This window comes from Acartia tonsa, chromosome 12 (genome assembly GCF_053477335.1).
Source record: "Acartia tonsa isolate MP-2025a chromosome 12, ASM5347733v1, whole genome shotgun sequence".
In the NCBI taxonomy this organism is placed as follows: Eukaryota; Metazoa; Arthropoda; class Copepoda; order Calanoida; family Acartiidae; genus Acartia; species Acartia tonsa.
Window position 1 is genome coordinate 36,539,002 of NC_137271.1, and position 18,074 is coordinate 36,557,075.

Sequence of the window (18,074 nt, forward strand, 5' to 3'; positions counted from 1 at the left end):
GACCAATGAATGAGGTCCATATTAGCAACCTAAATGACGACATTTTTTACCTTGTCAATATATCCTCATATTCTATATCTATTCAGGGAGTAAGGGAGGGGACAATGGGCAATTAATTCAATATAAGAGTTATCAAAGAAAGGGCATGAAATCCAGTTTAATCCAATAAATTTGTAGGAAATTATAAAGGGATTGTTAATTGAATAATAGATTTCCATAGCGTCATGTAAAGTGAAATCACAACTTGTTTTTGATGAAATATATTGAGGTTTTTTGGTGCGATTTTTATATTAAAAGATTATTGGACCCGGCCAGCTGCTAGCAAGAATATGACTGCCCCTTTTTATTCTGTTTATTTCCCTTGCCCCCACCTCCCTTCTCCCTTCTCCCCCCCCGTCTGCTACATTCCAAACTAACACAACGAGTGTTTATTTCCCTTCCCCCCACTTCCCTTCTTCCTTCTCCCCGTCTGCTACATTCCAAACTAACACAACGAGTGTTTATTTCCCTTCCCCCTACTTCCCTTCTCCCTTCTTCCCGTCTGCTACATTCCAAACTAACACAACGAGTGTTTATTTCCCTTCCCCCCACTTCCCTTATCCCTTCTCCCCGTCTGCAATATTCAAAACATACATAACGAGTAGCAGCATTCTATGCGCAAGTCCCCAAACTCAGTCAGAAACTGCTAAATTCTTGCACATTCCCTTTAAGCCAGTCCCCAAAGTCTGAGACTCCTAAAAATTGAATATTCGATCTATTGTTCCCTCCCTTACTCCCTGATATCTATTGCTACTTCAGAGTATATGATTCTAGTTGCGCTTTAATTTATATTGATTTTTTTAGTGTAAACTTATGTTTTTTATGGGATATGATTCTCTGGGTTTTGGCAGTCTTGTTAAATATTCTACCCCACTTATACAAAAAAAATACAGACCCTCCATTTTTAATTACTTTTCCATACTAATTAAAAAGCCATGGATATGGCAACAGAAGAAAAAACTATTTACCTTTTCAAAATTTACCGCCAGTCAAAAAATAAAAGTACCTAACAATTGCAATACATTATTAGCAGAATAATTGGTGGAAAAGTTAAAGATAATTTTTATTTTTTTCTTTAAGTATCATATCACTGCCATATCTAATTAATTACACATTACAGACTATTTGTCATTTTTTTAGAGTTTTAATTAGATTATTTATAATTATATTTTAATCAACATTAATAATTAAGATACTGATCTGAAAACTTGCAATGAACTCCCCCCCCCCCCTCCCTTAATTTTTTTAATATGATTTTTCTTTGTGGTTAGGTTGGATAATGATATACCCGCTAGGTCAAATCTGTATGAATTACTTCACCATTTTTGAAATAAATTAAAATTAAAATAAGGGCGGAGGAATTTTCCGTTTGTTTATTATTTTAGGTCTTGTTAGGTAAGGTTATATTGAGTACTGGGTAGTACTCCTCAGCCATAGGAACTGCAGGGTTAGAGACCCCACAAACGATTAAGCATAGAAAAAAAACCACAGCCCCCTTCTTTAAATTTATTCGTTTAATAAGAGGGGTAGTCGACAGTTTGTGAGACTCATTTTTAGGAGAAATACGTTTACACCGAAAAAAATTTCTTTACCTTCTTGTACTGTAAACATAAAAAAACTCAACCTACTTTAAAAGAAATTTGGCAAAAAAAATTAAATCTTTTAAGAGCAGAAAATTCACAGAAAAAAGGCGAAATTTGTTAAGTGCATCTTGCTTATAATAAAACAGTTAGGGTACCTACATGATCAGTTCTGGAAACGTTGCTGACCCTTTACTGATAGTCAAGTAGCGAAGCTGCTTTATGATAACCTTTGTCTATATGTCAGTCTGTTTGTAACGCTATGTGGGAAATGTGGTTTTCTCGGACAGATGGACAGCTAACACTTTTTGTGAAGATTCTCTGACCATTCAGAATATAATTTATTAGGTCCGTCGATCTGTCGCTCACTCTTCAAAAACATAATTGCTTATATAACAAGGATGACACATCCATAAAAGTGAAGCTCTGAAATGGTAGGGCTAACGAACATTAACACTTGTAGAGTGTCAGAACTGAATAATCAGAATATAAATGTATAAACACTGTAACAAAATTTTAAGTTAAAATTAACATGTTTAAAATGGACGTACGGATAACGATTAAAGAGTTGCTACGCTTTCTAAATCCTACCTAACTACAACAGGAATAACCATACAAAGTTTGAAATCAATATGACAATTCTAACATGTCTAAATTAACGAAAAAACTTACTGTTACAGACGGACTGACAGACGGACATGCAGACCGACGGACACTAATTTTAGAAAAGCTTTGCTTTTTTTTAAAGGTTTTGTGATTTTCTATGAATTGTCACTTTATATTCTCTTTCTTTTTATTGTTAACATTGTTTTTAACTTAATTTGATTCTTCTTACAGACAGTAACACACACGTATATTATATCATGTTGCTTGTATGTGAGGAAGATAAACTTGCTTGGATATTTCATAACCTACTAGCAGCAACGCCCCCTAGAAGCCTCTAGGCGCACTTATGGTAGGATAGGGAAAAGTCGATCTCATCCCATTTTAAATTTGAGTTTCAAAAGAGTAAAAAAATATTTTTTTGGGGGAGGGGGGTGAAGACACCCTCCCCAAAAATAGTTTAAATCCTTCCCAGGACCTATAAGAAGCTTCAATGTAAAGGAGAACAATATCGGTTCACCGGTTAGCGAGATCCCCTGGTACAGACAAAAAACGCTTACTACTTTATATAATAGGATAAGAAAATAAGAAAAAAAGCATAAAAACTATATATTATGAGCAGGAGAAATTCCTTTTAATTTGTTAATCTTATAATCTTTACCATACATTACTTGTTTTTATGTTTACCTAACTGTTTCAGTAAGGAATATGAATATACTTATGTTTACTTGAGAGGCCAGTGTGAATTTTACCATTGGTCAATTACAATGTATACTGGCCTATCATTGGTCATTTAATTATATGAATACTCCAAAAACTGCTTCAGTCCACCCTATGTATGTCTCATAAGATCTCGAAAATGGCAGATAATTCGTAAATTTTGAGGAAGTTTTTCATGAGCCCAGGGTAGTGTTTAAGTTATTTTGCAAATATATCATTCACTCCCTAAAGATACACAGCTCTAAGAAATGCAATACCCCTTCCAAATAAATATTCAATTAGAAATCTAAATTTAAGTAACTTTTTTTAAACCCTAAGACAGAAGCCTCTTGTTGAGTATTTCTGTCCACATTATCGTAATTATTGTAACTAATTAGATAATAACAAGTCCTAATTATATAAAAACTTCGCTCAGTTAGACAGGATTTCTTTTAAATGCCACACCATGTTTAATTTGTTATTACCATGCATGGAGTTAGGGGATATTGGACAGTAAATAATCATTGGTGGGTAAAGGGGTGATTACTACCTAAATGATTTTTTAACTTTAATTTTTTACCTTCCCCCAAATAAAAAAGCTTGGACGTCCTGGCCTATATGATTATCCATTACAATTTTTTTTATTTTTGGCCTCTCCCCCCAAAAAAAGCTTGGACGTCTCTGATTTCCATAAAAGTTTACAAACTTGATCTGTAATTCATAGGGTTCAAAACTTTTTAGCAAGATTAAACCTTTATTCTTTATTAGGCTGTATGGAGTTGTACAAACGTTTCCACCAATAATTATAAATATGGCGTTGCCAAGGAGTTAAGGAATATTGGACAGTAACTGATACTGACGTATTGATTGACATAAAATATTTGTTAGGTTGCACAAAGTATTATTTTAATCGTAGCGGGACAAAGTGTCTTAAAAATTAGCCATGTGACGTCATAAAAATGAGGGATTACCCATATCCTTTTTAGAGGCTTTCTTTCCCACATCTCCTCAATCATTTTTATGACGTCACATGGCTGATTTTGAGACACTTTGTCCCGTTGCATTTTAATCTACAAAAGGAATGATTTTGTTCATTATAATTTATGAGTAAATTAGTTTATTTCCCAATGTCGTATCCCTTAATATCCCTGGGTGTTACAGTGAAACTCTCGCTCTAATGAATTGAAAGCTTTTGCTGAAAGTGTCAAGTAACAAAAAAATCTTTTTAACTGGATGAGTTAGGTGAAGAAACAAGGACGATACTGATAACATGAAAATGTAACGAAGCCCCTCAGCTAGATGTCTGTATGTCTGTCTCTCATACAAACAGTTGGTAATTTGTTTCTACTATATATGACAAGTAAAATTAAAAACTTATAGCCGCAAAATTAAGACATACATCCACAATATTTTTGTTAATAGGAATTATTTGTATAGCTAAAATGTTAAAGTTTGATAATCAGATGATAAATTTTTACATGCACATTCCCTTTAAGTATAGAGGTAAAAGGAGGATTGAAATGAGAGAAATAACTTAGTATCCAAGTTGGTTTATTTAAGTAATTTAGGTGTTACAGACAGACAGATTGAAAAAAAAACTAGCTGTAGAATAGAATCGTGTCTAACAAAGGTTTTTCACTCGAAAAATTACATCAAAAGTAAATTAAGATGTTGCAAAAATATTGCTTCTTTATTTTAAACATTAAAATATATAGAAAATATTTGGGTATTATCCTCTTAGGATTTTTCAAAAGTTTTGGTACAAATGGACGGTTTCTCTTTGGATGGTGGAAGTATCCTACCCCAAAATAGGTAAAACCTTACCCTGGAAAACATAAAATTAAATTAAAGGCTGTTTAAGTACAAATAAAATTCCAGTACAAAAAAATGAATCATAAAAGTACTTTCATGAATAAAACTTTGGTCAAGAACTTTTTAGTAGCAAAGCTACTCTACAATTCACTTTGTCCGTCAGTCAGTCAGTCCGTCAGTCAGTCAGTCAGTCCGTCAGTCAGTCCGTAACGCTATGGGGGAGATTTACTCAGCTCTTATAAATGATAAAAGGTTGAAACTTTTTGACAACATTCCCATCATTAAGGAGCACAATTAACTATAAAACATCAATGGCGGTCAGACCACTTTTGAGCAGGTTTTAGGCTATTTTTATATTTTTCAGATTTTTCTCCATATCTTTGGTGTTTATGATCCGATTTTCAAATTTTTTTCAGATATAGATATCAAAATTAAATTTCCCGTCGAATAAAGGAAACAACTATGACAGTCCAACTGCCTTTTGCAGGTTTTAGGCTGTTTTTATATTTTTCAGATTTTTCTCCATATCTTTGGTGTTTATGGACCGATTTTCAAGATTTTTTCAGTTATAGACATCAAAATTAAATTTCCTGTAGTTTTAAGTAAACAATCGTGGCGGTCAAACTGCCTTTTAGCAGGTTTTTAACTATTTTTATATGTTTTACATATTTCCCAATATCTTTGTTGTTTTTGGTCCAATTGTCAAACTTTCAAACCAGTATCAAAATAATATTTCTCATTGTTATGATCATCTTTTATGTAATTTACTTTGACTGTCGTCATCAAACAAATAAATCAAGGTTTTGTGTTTATTTTCTCCAATAAATCTATTCACTTTAAATCTACTTGTATACGATTTTTGTGCTTCGCTACTTATAGATGTTGTCATCCTTGTTAAAATATAATAAAAAAAAAATATTAATGTACTTTTAAAAAAATGATCAAGAGAAATTCTGAAGAAAATAAGATTAAAGAAAGGTTTCACTACAAAAAAACATAAACAAAGTTTTTTTCATAAATGGTTTCTTTTACTTTTTTCTTAGTTTTAGATGGTGGAGTTTTCCATTAAAGTGCAATGTTAAACATATAAACACACTACATAATACAAAAAAAATAAAATAAGTGGTGGGGGGGATTTTTAGTTTATTTGTTTATGCTTTCTTTGCAACCTCCATTTACACCCCTAGAAAAAGCCTTGTAGTCCTTATTTTTTAAAAGGGGCACAATTTTTTTTAGGATGGGAGTTTAGATTATTTTTTTAAAAGCACAGCTTCTTAGCTCAGTGATTAGCAAGATCTTAAGCTTCAGACGTACACACAGGCAGATATTGTTCATCTTTATATTATACATAGATTAATCTTGGATTGTCTCTAGAGTTTATCAGATTATAATAACTTTTTGTATTAATCAAAACTTAATTTAACATGATTGGGTCGAGATAAGAAATAAAGGTATATAAATAGTCAAATAATTTCATTTGAAACATGGGGGTTTATTATTTCAAGTAAAAGAATAGAGGGGGCATGAGCCACTGTCCCGATTTTGTATTGGGTCTTTCTGCTAATAGCGTCAGAAATATGAACACAGTAGAGTCTCTACAAAAGAACAGTAAGTTATTTACTATCAAACGCAGAGGGGTTTCCACAACTTGCTCCAGGAAGTTTTCTATACATCTATACTCGCCGTCATAATTGGTTGTTAGTTCTACCCCACCCAACCATCCAACATTTGTTTTGTTTTAAAAAATGAGTATAATTTTTTAGGTTAGGGGCGGGGGGAGTTGAAATTAATGTAAGACTTTGGTATAGTTCCTTTAGTGACAATGCCTCTTAAGGGGCGTTTCGTCGTATTTTCACAGTAGCTTTTTTTCTATTTCTAGCGTTGTCACCCTAAAACTTCTAAAAAGGCTAAATCAAATTTTTTTTAATAATCTATCTAGCATTGTAAGAGATCCTAGTAGACTTACTTGAGTTAACTGGAATAGGAGAAAGTTGACCAGCCACTTTTAGTTTTATTTTTTAAAAGCAATAGTATTTTTGGGGTGAATAATGGTTATTTTTTCTAGGTGCTATGAGTTGTACTTTTCAGGAAAGTTTTATAATTGTCTATTGGTTGTTTTAGGCTATATTCTAAAATACTTTGCTGCCCTTCAAAAAAGCAACTAGTGTTTGATAAATGAAATATATTGCTACTTGACCATTCCTATATCCCTGGTAGACTGTATTTGTTTTTAGTTGTGTCTGATGATCATCTTATTAATCTGATTAAACTTTCAGACAACACACAAGAACAAATAAAACCAGATTATCAAATCATAGATTCAAATCGTGGAATTAAATTTATAAGATTAAGATGTACAACCCTTATGCTGATCAAAACCCCTCAAAGTTGTTAAGACAACGAATATGAACATTATTATAAAACTTTTGGGACTAGTTGAATAAACAGATCTATAGTATATATGTATTGTATATACAGACAACTACCTCCCTTTCTTTTTCAAAGACCTCTTTCGTCTGCTTCTAAATTATTTTCTACTACTTAGCTGTGTTAATATTAGCGACACCATTGGTTGATTTTCAATGACCCAATAAAAGGGTGGCACAAAGTAGTTGCGATGTGGAGATAGAGTTATTTAACCCTTTCTCCCTCTAGTGTTTTACTCTACTGTTGAATAATTAGCCCAATGTCCCCTCCCTTCTCTCCCTCAAATAGTTTTTAGTTGCGCAGCTACTCTAAAAGTGTTCGTATCATTCTTTTCACTGCTTTACATTTCTACTTGGACGTCCAAGATATAAAAAAATGTAAGTGAAATGGTGCGCAAAGCTTGCTGAAAAATGTCTTCCCTCTTTTTAATCCCCTTTGTCTGCATGTTTAGTTTAAGGGTCTGTAACGGCCTGGGTGGACCAAGATAGGGGAGTATCCATCCCATTGAATTTTGCTTGGGGGTCGTATATACCCTCTTCTTTACGCTTCTGGTATGACCAACAGGTGCATTCCTTGAAAAGCAGAGCCCTGATGGAACAGCTGATAAGCTTAGGACAGATAGAAAGATAAAAATGATGAATAAAATGGGAATATATCATATTATACAAACTAGTTTATTTTGTTTGTCAGTTAAGATCTCGCTAAAACTGATTGAGTTCCTAATTAGAATGAAGCTTTACTTTTGACCCAAGTATGGTTCCAGGCTAGAAAATTTTAAAATTTAATTCTAGTGGTTTTAGGCTATTTTACTGTCCTAAATGCCAACCGCATAACCATGACATATGTTAAATGTACTTTATTTTTTTGTGTTTACGCAAGTTTTGCTCATATGCACTTCAATTTTGGATAAGTTTGCATATATACTTCAAATTTATTAAATAATTTGTTGTAAAGTTGGGACCATAAAACCAAATCCATTTGTTCTGAGATTTAGGTCGCTCGATATCTTTAGTACCTCAGATATTAAGTAACAAAAGCTTGCCAAATATTTAAATGGTTTAAATATTGTATTAATATAAAGTTTATAATGTTTAAGTATTAAGGTAAAGGGGTAATATCCCCCCCTTCCAAAAAAAATCAATATTTTAAGATATTTTAATCCCCCCTCCCCTTTTTTATGCAAAGCTATGGGTGGGTTGAAGTAACCTCCATAAAAATAGATATAAACTTTCCTTTAACCTATAAGAAGCTTCACTAAACAAGTGCAGCGGATAGAGAGCTGCGAGAACCTTTACTACACGCAGACAGAGAGACATCCTTTCACTTTTATAAGGAAATCAAGAAATAAATATCAAGCTTAGGGAAATTATTTACATGGTTGTTTGATATTGGCTTACAGTCCAATAACAATTAATCCAACTTATAATATAGGAGAATCCTCTTATTTCATTTATGGATCATCCCGAAGCCCAAGCCGTCTATTTTTATTATTATTTGGGAAGGGTGGTAAAATTAACCATCCAAAATTTTTAACCCAAGGGTAAAAGTTAAATATGGGGGCATATACGTCCAAGGGTGTAGGTAAAAATGTTTATCCCCCTAAAACTTTTAATCCTCTCAAACTAAAATGCTTGGGATCAACTGCAGTTCACATTCACATGACCCCCTAACCCGTAAAAATTTAACATTTTCTAACTAGCTATATGTGGATTTTAGCCCTTGCCCTCGCTCCCCATACAGGAATTCAAGCTTTGGATCAACTGCAGTTCACGGTAAAATATTCCTGGTAACGAATATTTCCAAAAATCTATGAATTTTAATGGCTGCTAGCTGCCAAACGGCTGAACGTGCAGATCATGCCCGCACACTGTTTTAAGCGGCATAAAAAGGCCTACAAATAATCTGGAATAGCCATAAATCAATAATGCATAATTATCTCGCAGTGTAGAGAAATGCGCGAAAAAACCTATTTTACCCGTTTTTTCTTCAGTGAAGCTTTTCTTGTGCATCATTGGATCTTGGCTATTCCAGAATATTTGTAGGCCTTCTTATGCCGCTTAAAATGGTGTGGGGGTATGTACGTTCATCCGTTTGGAAGCTAGCAGCCTTTCAAAATCATAGATTTTTGGAAATATGCGTTACCAGGAATATTTTACCGTGAACTGCAGTTGATCAAAAGCTTGAATTCCTGTATCGGGAGCTGGGGCAAGGGCTAAAATCCACATATAGCTAGTTATAAAAGGTTAAATTCTGTACGGAATAGGGGGTCATTAATTGGCCACTCTGCAGTAAAATACCAAATATTACCTAATTATTTGTACAAACTGTGGGTTATTGGGATTGATTAGAGTACGATACAGATATAGATAGGGATTATTATAGTCAAAATCAAAGTATCCCTTAAGAAAAATTAGCAGGATCTTTGTATGTACAGAAAGATCTCTCTAAACGCTGAAGTGACATGGTTCTCCGTTACAATCTAGCTTCTTAGGTCCTGTGAATGTTTATAACTATTATGAGAGGAAGATACCAACACCTCCGAAGATAAATATGCTTTTTATTTGGGGTTTCTAAATAAAAACCATACCCCTAGCCCACCCAAATTTTAACATTTCTGATAGGGGGGGGGGGATTAAATTCACATTTTATGTGTGAACTGACATGTATTCACCTGATTTGTAAAAACTAAAATTAAAAGGGCTTTGAACCATGTTGTAACGCAATTAAATAGGAGGTTAATATCACGCTCATAATCCTTTTCATGAAAATCTTCTAATTCTTGAAGAAAAAAATCTTAGATCTTCCAATTTTAATGATAAAAACTATCCAATTTTAATGAAAAAAAAATTATTACATTTCAACATTATGCAACGAATGGTAATCTTTTGATGAAATGGCAAAAATGTATTAATAAATTTGATGTTTATATAACAATATAGTTGTATCAATTGATATTTTGTATGGGTAGACCTTGTGTAGGTGTTGGTCTTTTGTAGGGGTTGGTCTTTTGTAGGGGTTGGTCTTTTGTAGAGTTGGTCTTTTGTAGGTGTTGGTCTTTTGTAGGTGTTGGTCTTTTGTAGGGGTTGGTCTTTTGTAGGTGTTGGTATTTTGTAGTGTTGGTCTTTTGTAGCAACGCCTTTCCCTGTAGCTATGAATTAAAAGGAAGTAAAATTATTTCATATGAATTGTTTTGAAATTAAATAATTTTGTTTAAACATTCTTAGTTTTATGATATCCGTTTTATATACAGTATTAATTATTATACAGGGAGGGAGGGGACATTGGACTGTTAAACATGCACTCTAAGGTTTCAAAACACAATATCTCATTCGTTGGCGTAAAAACTTTGGGTAATTTTTTTAAATCTCGATTGAATGGTTCACCTATTATCTAGCAGTGCACAAATTTTCTAACCAATAATTCCATTAAACAGAAATGGTAAAAATTTAGCTTATCATCATTTTTTGTCACCTGTCCCTTAAAATCCCTGATTATAATATGATTTTAAAGATATAACAGAATTGAATTACAAAACTTTATAATTATTTAGTTTAGTTTAATTTTTTATTTACAATGTTTGGAATAAAATTCTTTCTTTTGGGTAATTTCTTAATTATTACAATTTTATTGCGGCGAGGGTACTCTATTATTTACTTTGTCCGACTGACAGCCCGTTACGCTATGAGGGAAATGTGATTTTCTCGGCTGCTATTAAAGATTTACAGTTGTATTTCATGTGATCATCTAATCTATACATTTGTCCGTCTGCCTGTCGGTCATGCTTCAAAATATTAGAGCAAAAATAGTTTTATCGACTGAAATATCTTTCTCAATCATTGAAATTTAGAAAAATATTTTTAACTTTGATTTTTGATTAAAGGTTTTTATCTTTGTAGCCACTCATTATACGAAACACACATTTTAAAAGCGAAGCTTTACTGTAAGTTTGGTCAGTCTGTTCGTAAATGTCAGCTCTTTTCGTTAATTAAGACAGTTGCGATTATTGTTGCGAGAAAGTCCGTACGTCCATTTAAAACATGGTGACCTTTAACTTTTTTTGACAAAAACTTTTTGTATGTTATAATTAACCTATACATCTGATTTTTGTAATAATGATTCCAAGGACATGTGAGCTGGGTATCTTTATTATAAAATCCTATAAATGAATGTTCTTTTTCTGTATTATGTTTTTACGCAAGATTTAAATATTTTTTTCACAAGTGCTGACACTCTACAAGAGTTAATGTTCGTTTGTGCTTCCTTCTGAATTTAGAGCTTTACTTGTTTGATATATTTCAGGTATAATCTTCCTATCCACACTACAAACTGTTCAACCACAAAAATGTTGGAAGTAATTATCGTTTTTTTTGGTGCATTGCATCTCTTTACTTAGATTTTCTAGTATGGCTTCGAAAACGATTAATATCCGCTGGATTAGAACCGGTTCGAATCCATCTTTGAAAATCATGCATAGTATCGTATTACAGACATGATTATCATACAAATCATAACCTTAATACTTGTTTTGTTAAACTGGTCTTGCAAAACTGTTTCAAATCTTATTATTTTTCTTTTTAAAATTCATGGAAATCTGTCTACAATACGAAGCGATAAATAATTACTCCATAAACTGCAGCATTAGCGTAAATGATAGCGTGCCTGAATTGAATTCTGTCGAGGAGGTTTTGGGTTCGTGTCTGGACCACAAAGCGTCATATTAGAGACTTTAAAAGTCCAGTCTACTGCAACTATGTATGTAATCTTGAGAGTAGAGATAATGACTTGGCCTTGTTAACAGGCGCAAATCATTACCATACACAGTTTGAACTTCCAAACTCAATATCCTATAGAGGGTTATAGATAGTATTGATTTTATTTTAAATAGAAAAAATTAAATACAACTTTTAGATAAAAAGTGCTGCCTTACCCTTACATTAGCTCTTAAGGGTTTAGTCCCCCCCACCCCCCGGCAAAAACCTTGTACACGCCAGTGGTTAAATTAATACATATATTTACTTTAGTGATTATTTCATAAAATTGTTTCGGAATGCTGTAGTTGGAATTAGAAGAAGTTTCCAGGATTGTCGCGTGAGTAGTTGATTTAAAATAGGGAAGCTACTCTTTAAGTATTTGTGCCTGCCTTTTATTTCTATCTTTTAAATTGAAATTAAATATTTTTATCTTTAGCCCAAGACAGCATTAACTAGTGAACCTATTAAGTTCTTCATAATAGGGAAGCTTCACACAAGTCCCCTTTTAATATAGGAACGATTTATTCTTTTCAACCCTTTTGAATAGTCTTTTATAAAATTTAGTAAGTTTATTATGTCTTTAGCTCAAGATTTTATTTACTATTTAATCGATTTAGTTGCTCCTCTCCGGGAAGCTTCAAATCAGCGCAGGATGGTTTTAGGCTATTTTATTTTTAGAATCATGTCTTAATATGGTTTTAGGCCATTCTTTTCCATTCCCTGGATTCTTGAAGCGCAGCTTCTTGTTTAATATAGTATGTTGTATGTAACACTTGCCTGTCACAATTTTATAAAAAGTTTTTGCAGATAATTCCTAATTTATTATTATTAATATGTTAAATATTTAGCGAGACTGTGATAGAACTGTTAACTGTATTGGTTGGAGTTTTAGGGTAAGTAATTTGGGGGGGTGATTTACACTCGGTACCCTCCACCTTTTCTTTATTGTATATTGTTTTGTGGGTATTTGCATGTATTTATATTCAGGTCAAGTTTGAAATTGATAGAACAATACTAACACATGTTTAAATCAACGAAAAGAGCTACCCGATACGGACGGGCTTGCCCTAATTATAGAAAAGCTTCGGTTTAAAAAGTACAAGAAACTTCAAAGAAAAGCCAGTATTTCAGTATTAAAATCAGACATTTAAAACAGTTTGTCGACAGGAAATTCACATTTTTAGATGCTTTACTTAAAGCAATTTGTTAAGCATTAAATCACCCATTTATTATAAAAAAAGGACAGTTAGGGGGTAGGAAAATTAACTGTTTTAATTCATTTTAGAAACAAGGGTCGGAGAGGGGGTTATTAGTGCTTGACAGGTAGTTTAAGTGAAAGCTTTATTTTTGTGCACACTTTTACTAGTGCAACTACTTCTTAATTATTGCCTTCAATTCTTGTTTTTCTGTAGGCAAGGGATGGAAAATGTGATTTGTTGATTAGAGTTTTAAAACATTGGCCGGGTAATTTTATTTTAGTTTGATAATACATCAACTGACATTCAATGTTTATAGTAGCTATGCGTTTAAAACTAATCTAAATCTAATCTTTCAAAACCTAGGTAGACGTTTTTAGAAGTAAAGCTTCACTAAAGTTCATATATCCGCCTAACAGACTATGGGATGCATAATTTTTCTATTTCTATGAATGAGAGATAAAGAGATGAAATTTTTTGTGAAGATTCCTATAACAAATCCCAGTCGATCCTATACGTTCGTTGACAATGCTAATAATTTCATTTTTACAGAAATAATGTAATTTTCACGGCTTCTTTTAGAGATAGATGGCTAAAATTTGTTGTTACGATTCTAATGGCCGTTAGCCATCTTCTTCATGGTTCTTAATATCATATTTCAAGTTTTTATCTAAACGCAACAACCCCACCCCCCCTTCCCCCAACAAAATTAGCCTCAAACCTGACCAGAAGCAACAACTATCTAGCATTTGTTAAGGAAAAAAGTCTGGTCCTCCTCCAAGTCTTCCTGGGAGAAAATGTAGAACCAAAATTTCCAGACCTGCTTGTGGAGAAAGAAGTAAATAAAGAAGCTTTGCAAAGTGTCTCAAAAATCAGCCATGTGACGTTATAAAAATTTGGGGTGAGAGGAGAAGTGGGAAAGGAAACCCCTCAAAAAGAGATGGACAAGCCCTCAGTTTTATAACGTCACATGGAGGATTTTTTGAGACACTTTGTAAAGCTTTTAAATAATAATACAAAGTAGTACGGTGTCCGTCTGTCAATCTATCTGTCTGATGCTGAAGATCTCGGTAACCGCTGAACCTTCAGGGAATATAGATACTGGTCGTGCGAGGGTTTTAAGCTATTAACTTGGAGGATGTGACAACCCCCCCTCCAAAAAAAAGTTAAATAATAAAGGATAAATAATCCCTTCTGAGGCGGGGCACCTAGAGGATAGGAACGACAAAATAATTTACAGTAAGGCTCAGAATTGGCTTAATTTCCGCATGATAAAAGCCGGTTCTGAACGTACTCTAAAATAAAATTAAAAGAATAAAATTAATTCCTGTCCTTTCGATTTCATCGATCAGTCGTTACCAAGATCTTAATGGAGAAACATAAAATTCAAATTACTTTTTATAATAGGATTAACTGGATTAACTATGTTTTACATGATATTTTCTTTAGAAGGAACTTATGTACTAATGAGAACCCTGAAATTTGGTTTAAGTTTTGATGTTAGAAACTGCTGGAGTCAATGTATTGTAAGTTTTTAATTGTAGCGGAGATTCCCTTTCACTAAGGTGTGTCTGTACGTCCATCAAATTGAACTCAAATTTTAGAATTGATAATTCCATATAAACTACTGTTCAGCGAAGTAACTCTATAATTAGTGTGTGTAGTTTTAAGCCTTAAAAATCTCTTTTGATTAAAAAATGATTTTTTCCATTTAAAGGGGTAAGAAGAGCCTAAAACCATCAACATGAAATAGGGTTTCGTGATTTTTTTCAAATTAATTTCGTTGTTGGTAATTCCCTTCTAGAATTTTTATGCTTCTTATGGATGTTGTCATCCTTGTTTATGTTTAGAATACAAAAGGATGTTATCAGTTTAACCACGCATATAGCGTGTGCACCCTGTATGCTATACATTATAAGTCAGTCAGTGAATATTCTTCTGGAATAAGGTATGTGTAATATCTGATAAAATTGATGAGCAGCTTCGCTACAATCTAAGAATTGTTATCGCATCGTATTATAGACAGCTCTCCGCAGTAATACGATTCTATATAATACATGATTTTTCAATATACAGGGTGTCAGCCGGAATCTGTTTTTTTAAACGCTTATTACTCCCATAGTATTTGAGCTATCTGACCGTTTTATGGGATGGGGATGAAAAATCGACAAAATAAACAGGAAAAAATCTACGAGGTAGTATATAAGAGGTTCATTTTATTGAATTTAGACTAATTCAGAAGAAAATATTTGCTTTGTGAACCCTAGAATAAAAAAAATTAATTCTCAATATTGAAGAATCTGAGGTGTATTATAAGTAAACAATATGTAAAAAAATGAGCATAATATTGGTCTTCTTTGTTAATTTTTCATGTGAGCTCGCTTCAAATGTACACAAGAACCTGAAAAATATCAGATTTTTTAATTAAACTACAAGGCGAGTTCTTATAATCTCTGGAGTAAGTCTTTGTGATCTACTGTTTGAACAACAGCTTCTTTAATAGTTAACTAAGGCATATTTTTCTTGTGGATTAGTCTTATATTCACTAAAATCAGCCTGTTATGTATTGTAGATTTTTTCTGTTATTTTTTCGGATTTTTCATCATTATACCATAAAATGGTCAGTAGTAAGCTGCCAATTACTATTTATTTTACTAAGATAGCTCAAATATTAAGAGAGTTATAAGCGTTTTTTTAACAGTTACCGACAGACACCCTGTAGCTAAAAATCGGTTCTAACCTAGCAGATATTATTCGGTTTTGAAGCCATACTGTAAAAGGCCATGTATTATTCTAATATACGAAGGAAGCTCTTTGGAACTGGGGCGTTTTAAAAATTTCATATTTTTTATTGCCCTTCGAAGTGGTAACATTGACTTGAACATAAAAAGCTGTCTCTCCTAAGTCACAATTAAGAGCAAATCAAGAGTCATATATCATTCATACCTGAGACGTCATAAAGTGCTGATTAATGACCGTTTTACAATAGTTTGATTTAAAAAATCAGTAGTTTCCCCACAAAGTGCTGGTTGAGCACGGACAACCCCCACCCTCTCTTTTTAATATAATTTTTAAAAAAGGGAAGGTGGCCCTAAACCTAAAGGGTATTTACTTTTTACCCCAACCATGCAGGGCTACACAGTACCAGATATAACCTGACCTGACCTAAAGTATTAAACAAACAAACGAATAACTATCCATCATTCTCAAACTTTTTAACATTTATTTTATAATTTAAACATTTGTTTTTAGGTACTGTAATCCCAGACTGAGACTACCATAATCAGGAATTTAATTTTCATCAAATATATGTATATACAAGTTAACATGTTACTTTTCCAGGGTTGGCAGCCGCGCGTAAGTTCAGTGGAATCTTCATGTTATAACTTTAAAATTAAGCTGGATGTCTAAACGTGTTTTTTGGCGGGTTATGCGCGGCTGCCGATTCCTAGAAAGGGTATATATTGTAATTTACACTGTTACCTATCTTATTCGCTGGCCCAAAAATAGTAATTTTGTTTGTGTTCACTAAGGTGCATTGAATATAAATTTATCGTCCATTGTCTTGTCCTTCAATAAATTTTTAGTCTAATTGATATGAAAATAAATAGTTTTACATAGTAATCACTAGAGTTGGCTCAATATAACTATATCGCTATTGGCTAGTTTTCTATAAGTACAATATATCTATTTATCTATTTCTCAATAAATCAATTTTCCTCCCCCGCCATTACTATCTAAAAGAAAGAAGTAAATATTTATTAATTTAAATGATTTTAAAAAGATTTTTTCAATTATATTTTTTTCACATTACCATCACCAAAGGGTTAATATGATTAAAATTTTAGTTTTAATATTTTAACACAAAAGAAGTGTCGCCACAATCGAATTCTTTTAAAATACAGTTTTCTTAGATTTACTCTATTATGAACGTATATTTTTTATTTATGAAATAAGGATTTAATACTTCAATGTAATTCAAATATCTACATGAAGTGAAAAACTTAATTCATTCCATAAACAAATAGGATAAAGGTCTTATCGCTTTGGTCAATGAGAGTTTAATGAGGATTATTGGAGCTATGAGTTTTAAACACTTTACCATTGGAAGACTCGAGCTCATTTATAGACGTTTTTTTCCTATATATATCTGTCATTGATCTTGATGCAATAAAGCAGGCTGTTTTGTAAATGTTGAAAAGTGGAAGATTTCATTAAATAAAAGTAATCGCAAATATACTTAGTAAATAAGGGATAAGATCTACACAAAATGACCCCTTGGGTGCATTACAAATATTGTCTGAAAGTTTGGACACTGTTAATAAGGAACCAACAAATGAAAATTAAATATTTTTTTTTAAAGGACGCCTGCAAGAAATAACTTGCTTTAACTGCTGAAAGACTGCCACAAGAAGACCCAATACCCCAAATTTAAAGCCTTCAGCTTCAATAACAAAAAAGTACTAGGCATTTCAAAATAGCATTTCATGTACAATGGAATTGTTGAAAGATTTCCAATGCAATGCTTATAAAAGAAAAAAACAATATTAAATTACGTCGCCTAGACACAAAATTATAACCTTATCTTTGTCAGAAACTTAGATTGCATGTAACTAATTATATTTTTACAATAAAAACACCACATTTCATAGTCAAAATCTATGAAAAAAATTCTATTTAAATTGCATTTTTAAACAAAAATCATAGCGGAAACAAAGGGGTAAACTAATACAAGCTTAGCTGTGATTGGTTGTTAAGCTGATTCAGCCTTCTGATTGGCTACAGTACATTCGGTACAACGCAAGTAAAACTTAATTTTTTTATTGATTTTGACTATAAAAATGGGTATTTTTATTGTAAAAATATAATTAGTTACTGGAAACCTAAATTTTTGACAAAAATAAGCTTATAATTTTGTTTCTAGGCCACGTAGTTTAATTTCAAAGTTTTCAACATGAGCATTGCAA

At 32.5% G+C, this 18,074-nt stretch overlaps 1 protein-coding gene across 1 annotated transcript; it reads left to right on the forward strand.

The window, feature by feature from the left end:
• Window positions 1-10,689: 10,689 nt before the first annotated feature.
• LOC145333699 (uncharacterized) lies at window positions 10,690-16,687 on the forward strand. Its single transcript, XM_080178910.1, has 9 exons — window positions 10,690-10,761; window positions 11,460-11,511; window positions 12,182-12,248; window positions 12,760-12,804; window positions 13,324-13,375; window positions 13,865-13,945; window positions 14,557-14,633; window positions 14,958-15,055; window positions 16,360-16,687. Exons 1-9 carry the CDS (start codon window positions 10,734-10,736, stop codon window positions 16,388-16,390), a joined length of 531 nt encoding a protein of 176 aa, XP_080035036.1. The 5' UTR covers window positions 10,690-10,733; the 3' UTR covers window positions 16,391-16,687.
• The last annotated feature ends 1,387 nt before the right edge of the window (window positions 16,688-18,074 follow it).

What these genes read in the sequence shown, in the direction of transcription:
- LOC145333699 (XM_080178910.1), top strand. Translation starts at nt 10,734, where the DNA reads ATGTTTGGAATAAAATTCTTTCTTTTGG. An exon ending in CAACCACAAAAATGTTGGAA is followed by an intron (nt 11,512 to 12,181) that starts GTAATTATCGTT and finishes TATTTACTTTAG; the next exon opens with TGATTATTTCATAAAATTGT. An exon ending in GAATATTCTTCTGGAATAAG is followed by an intron (nt 15,056 to 16,359) that starts GTATGTGTAATA and finishes ATTTGTTTTTAG; the next exon opens with GTACTGTAATCCCAGACTGA.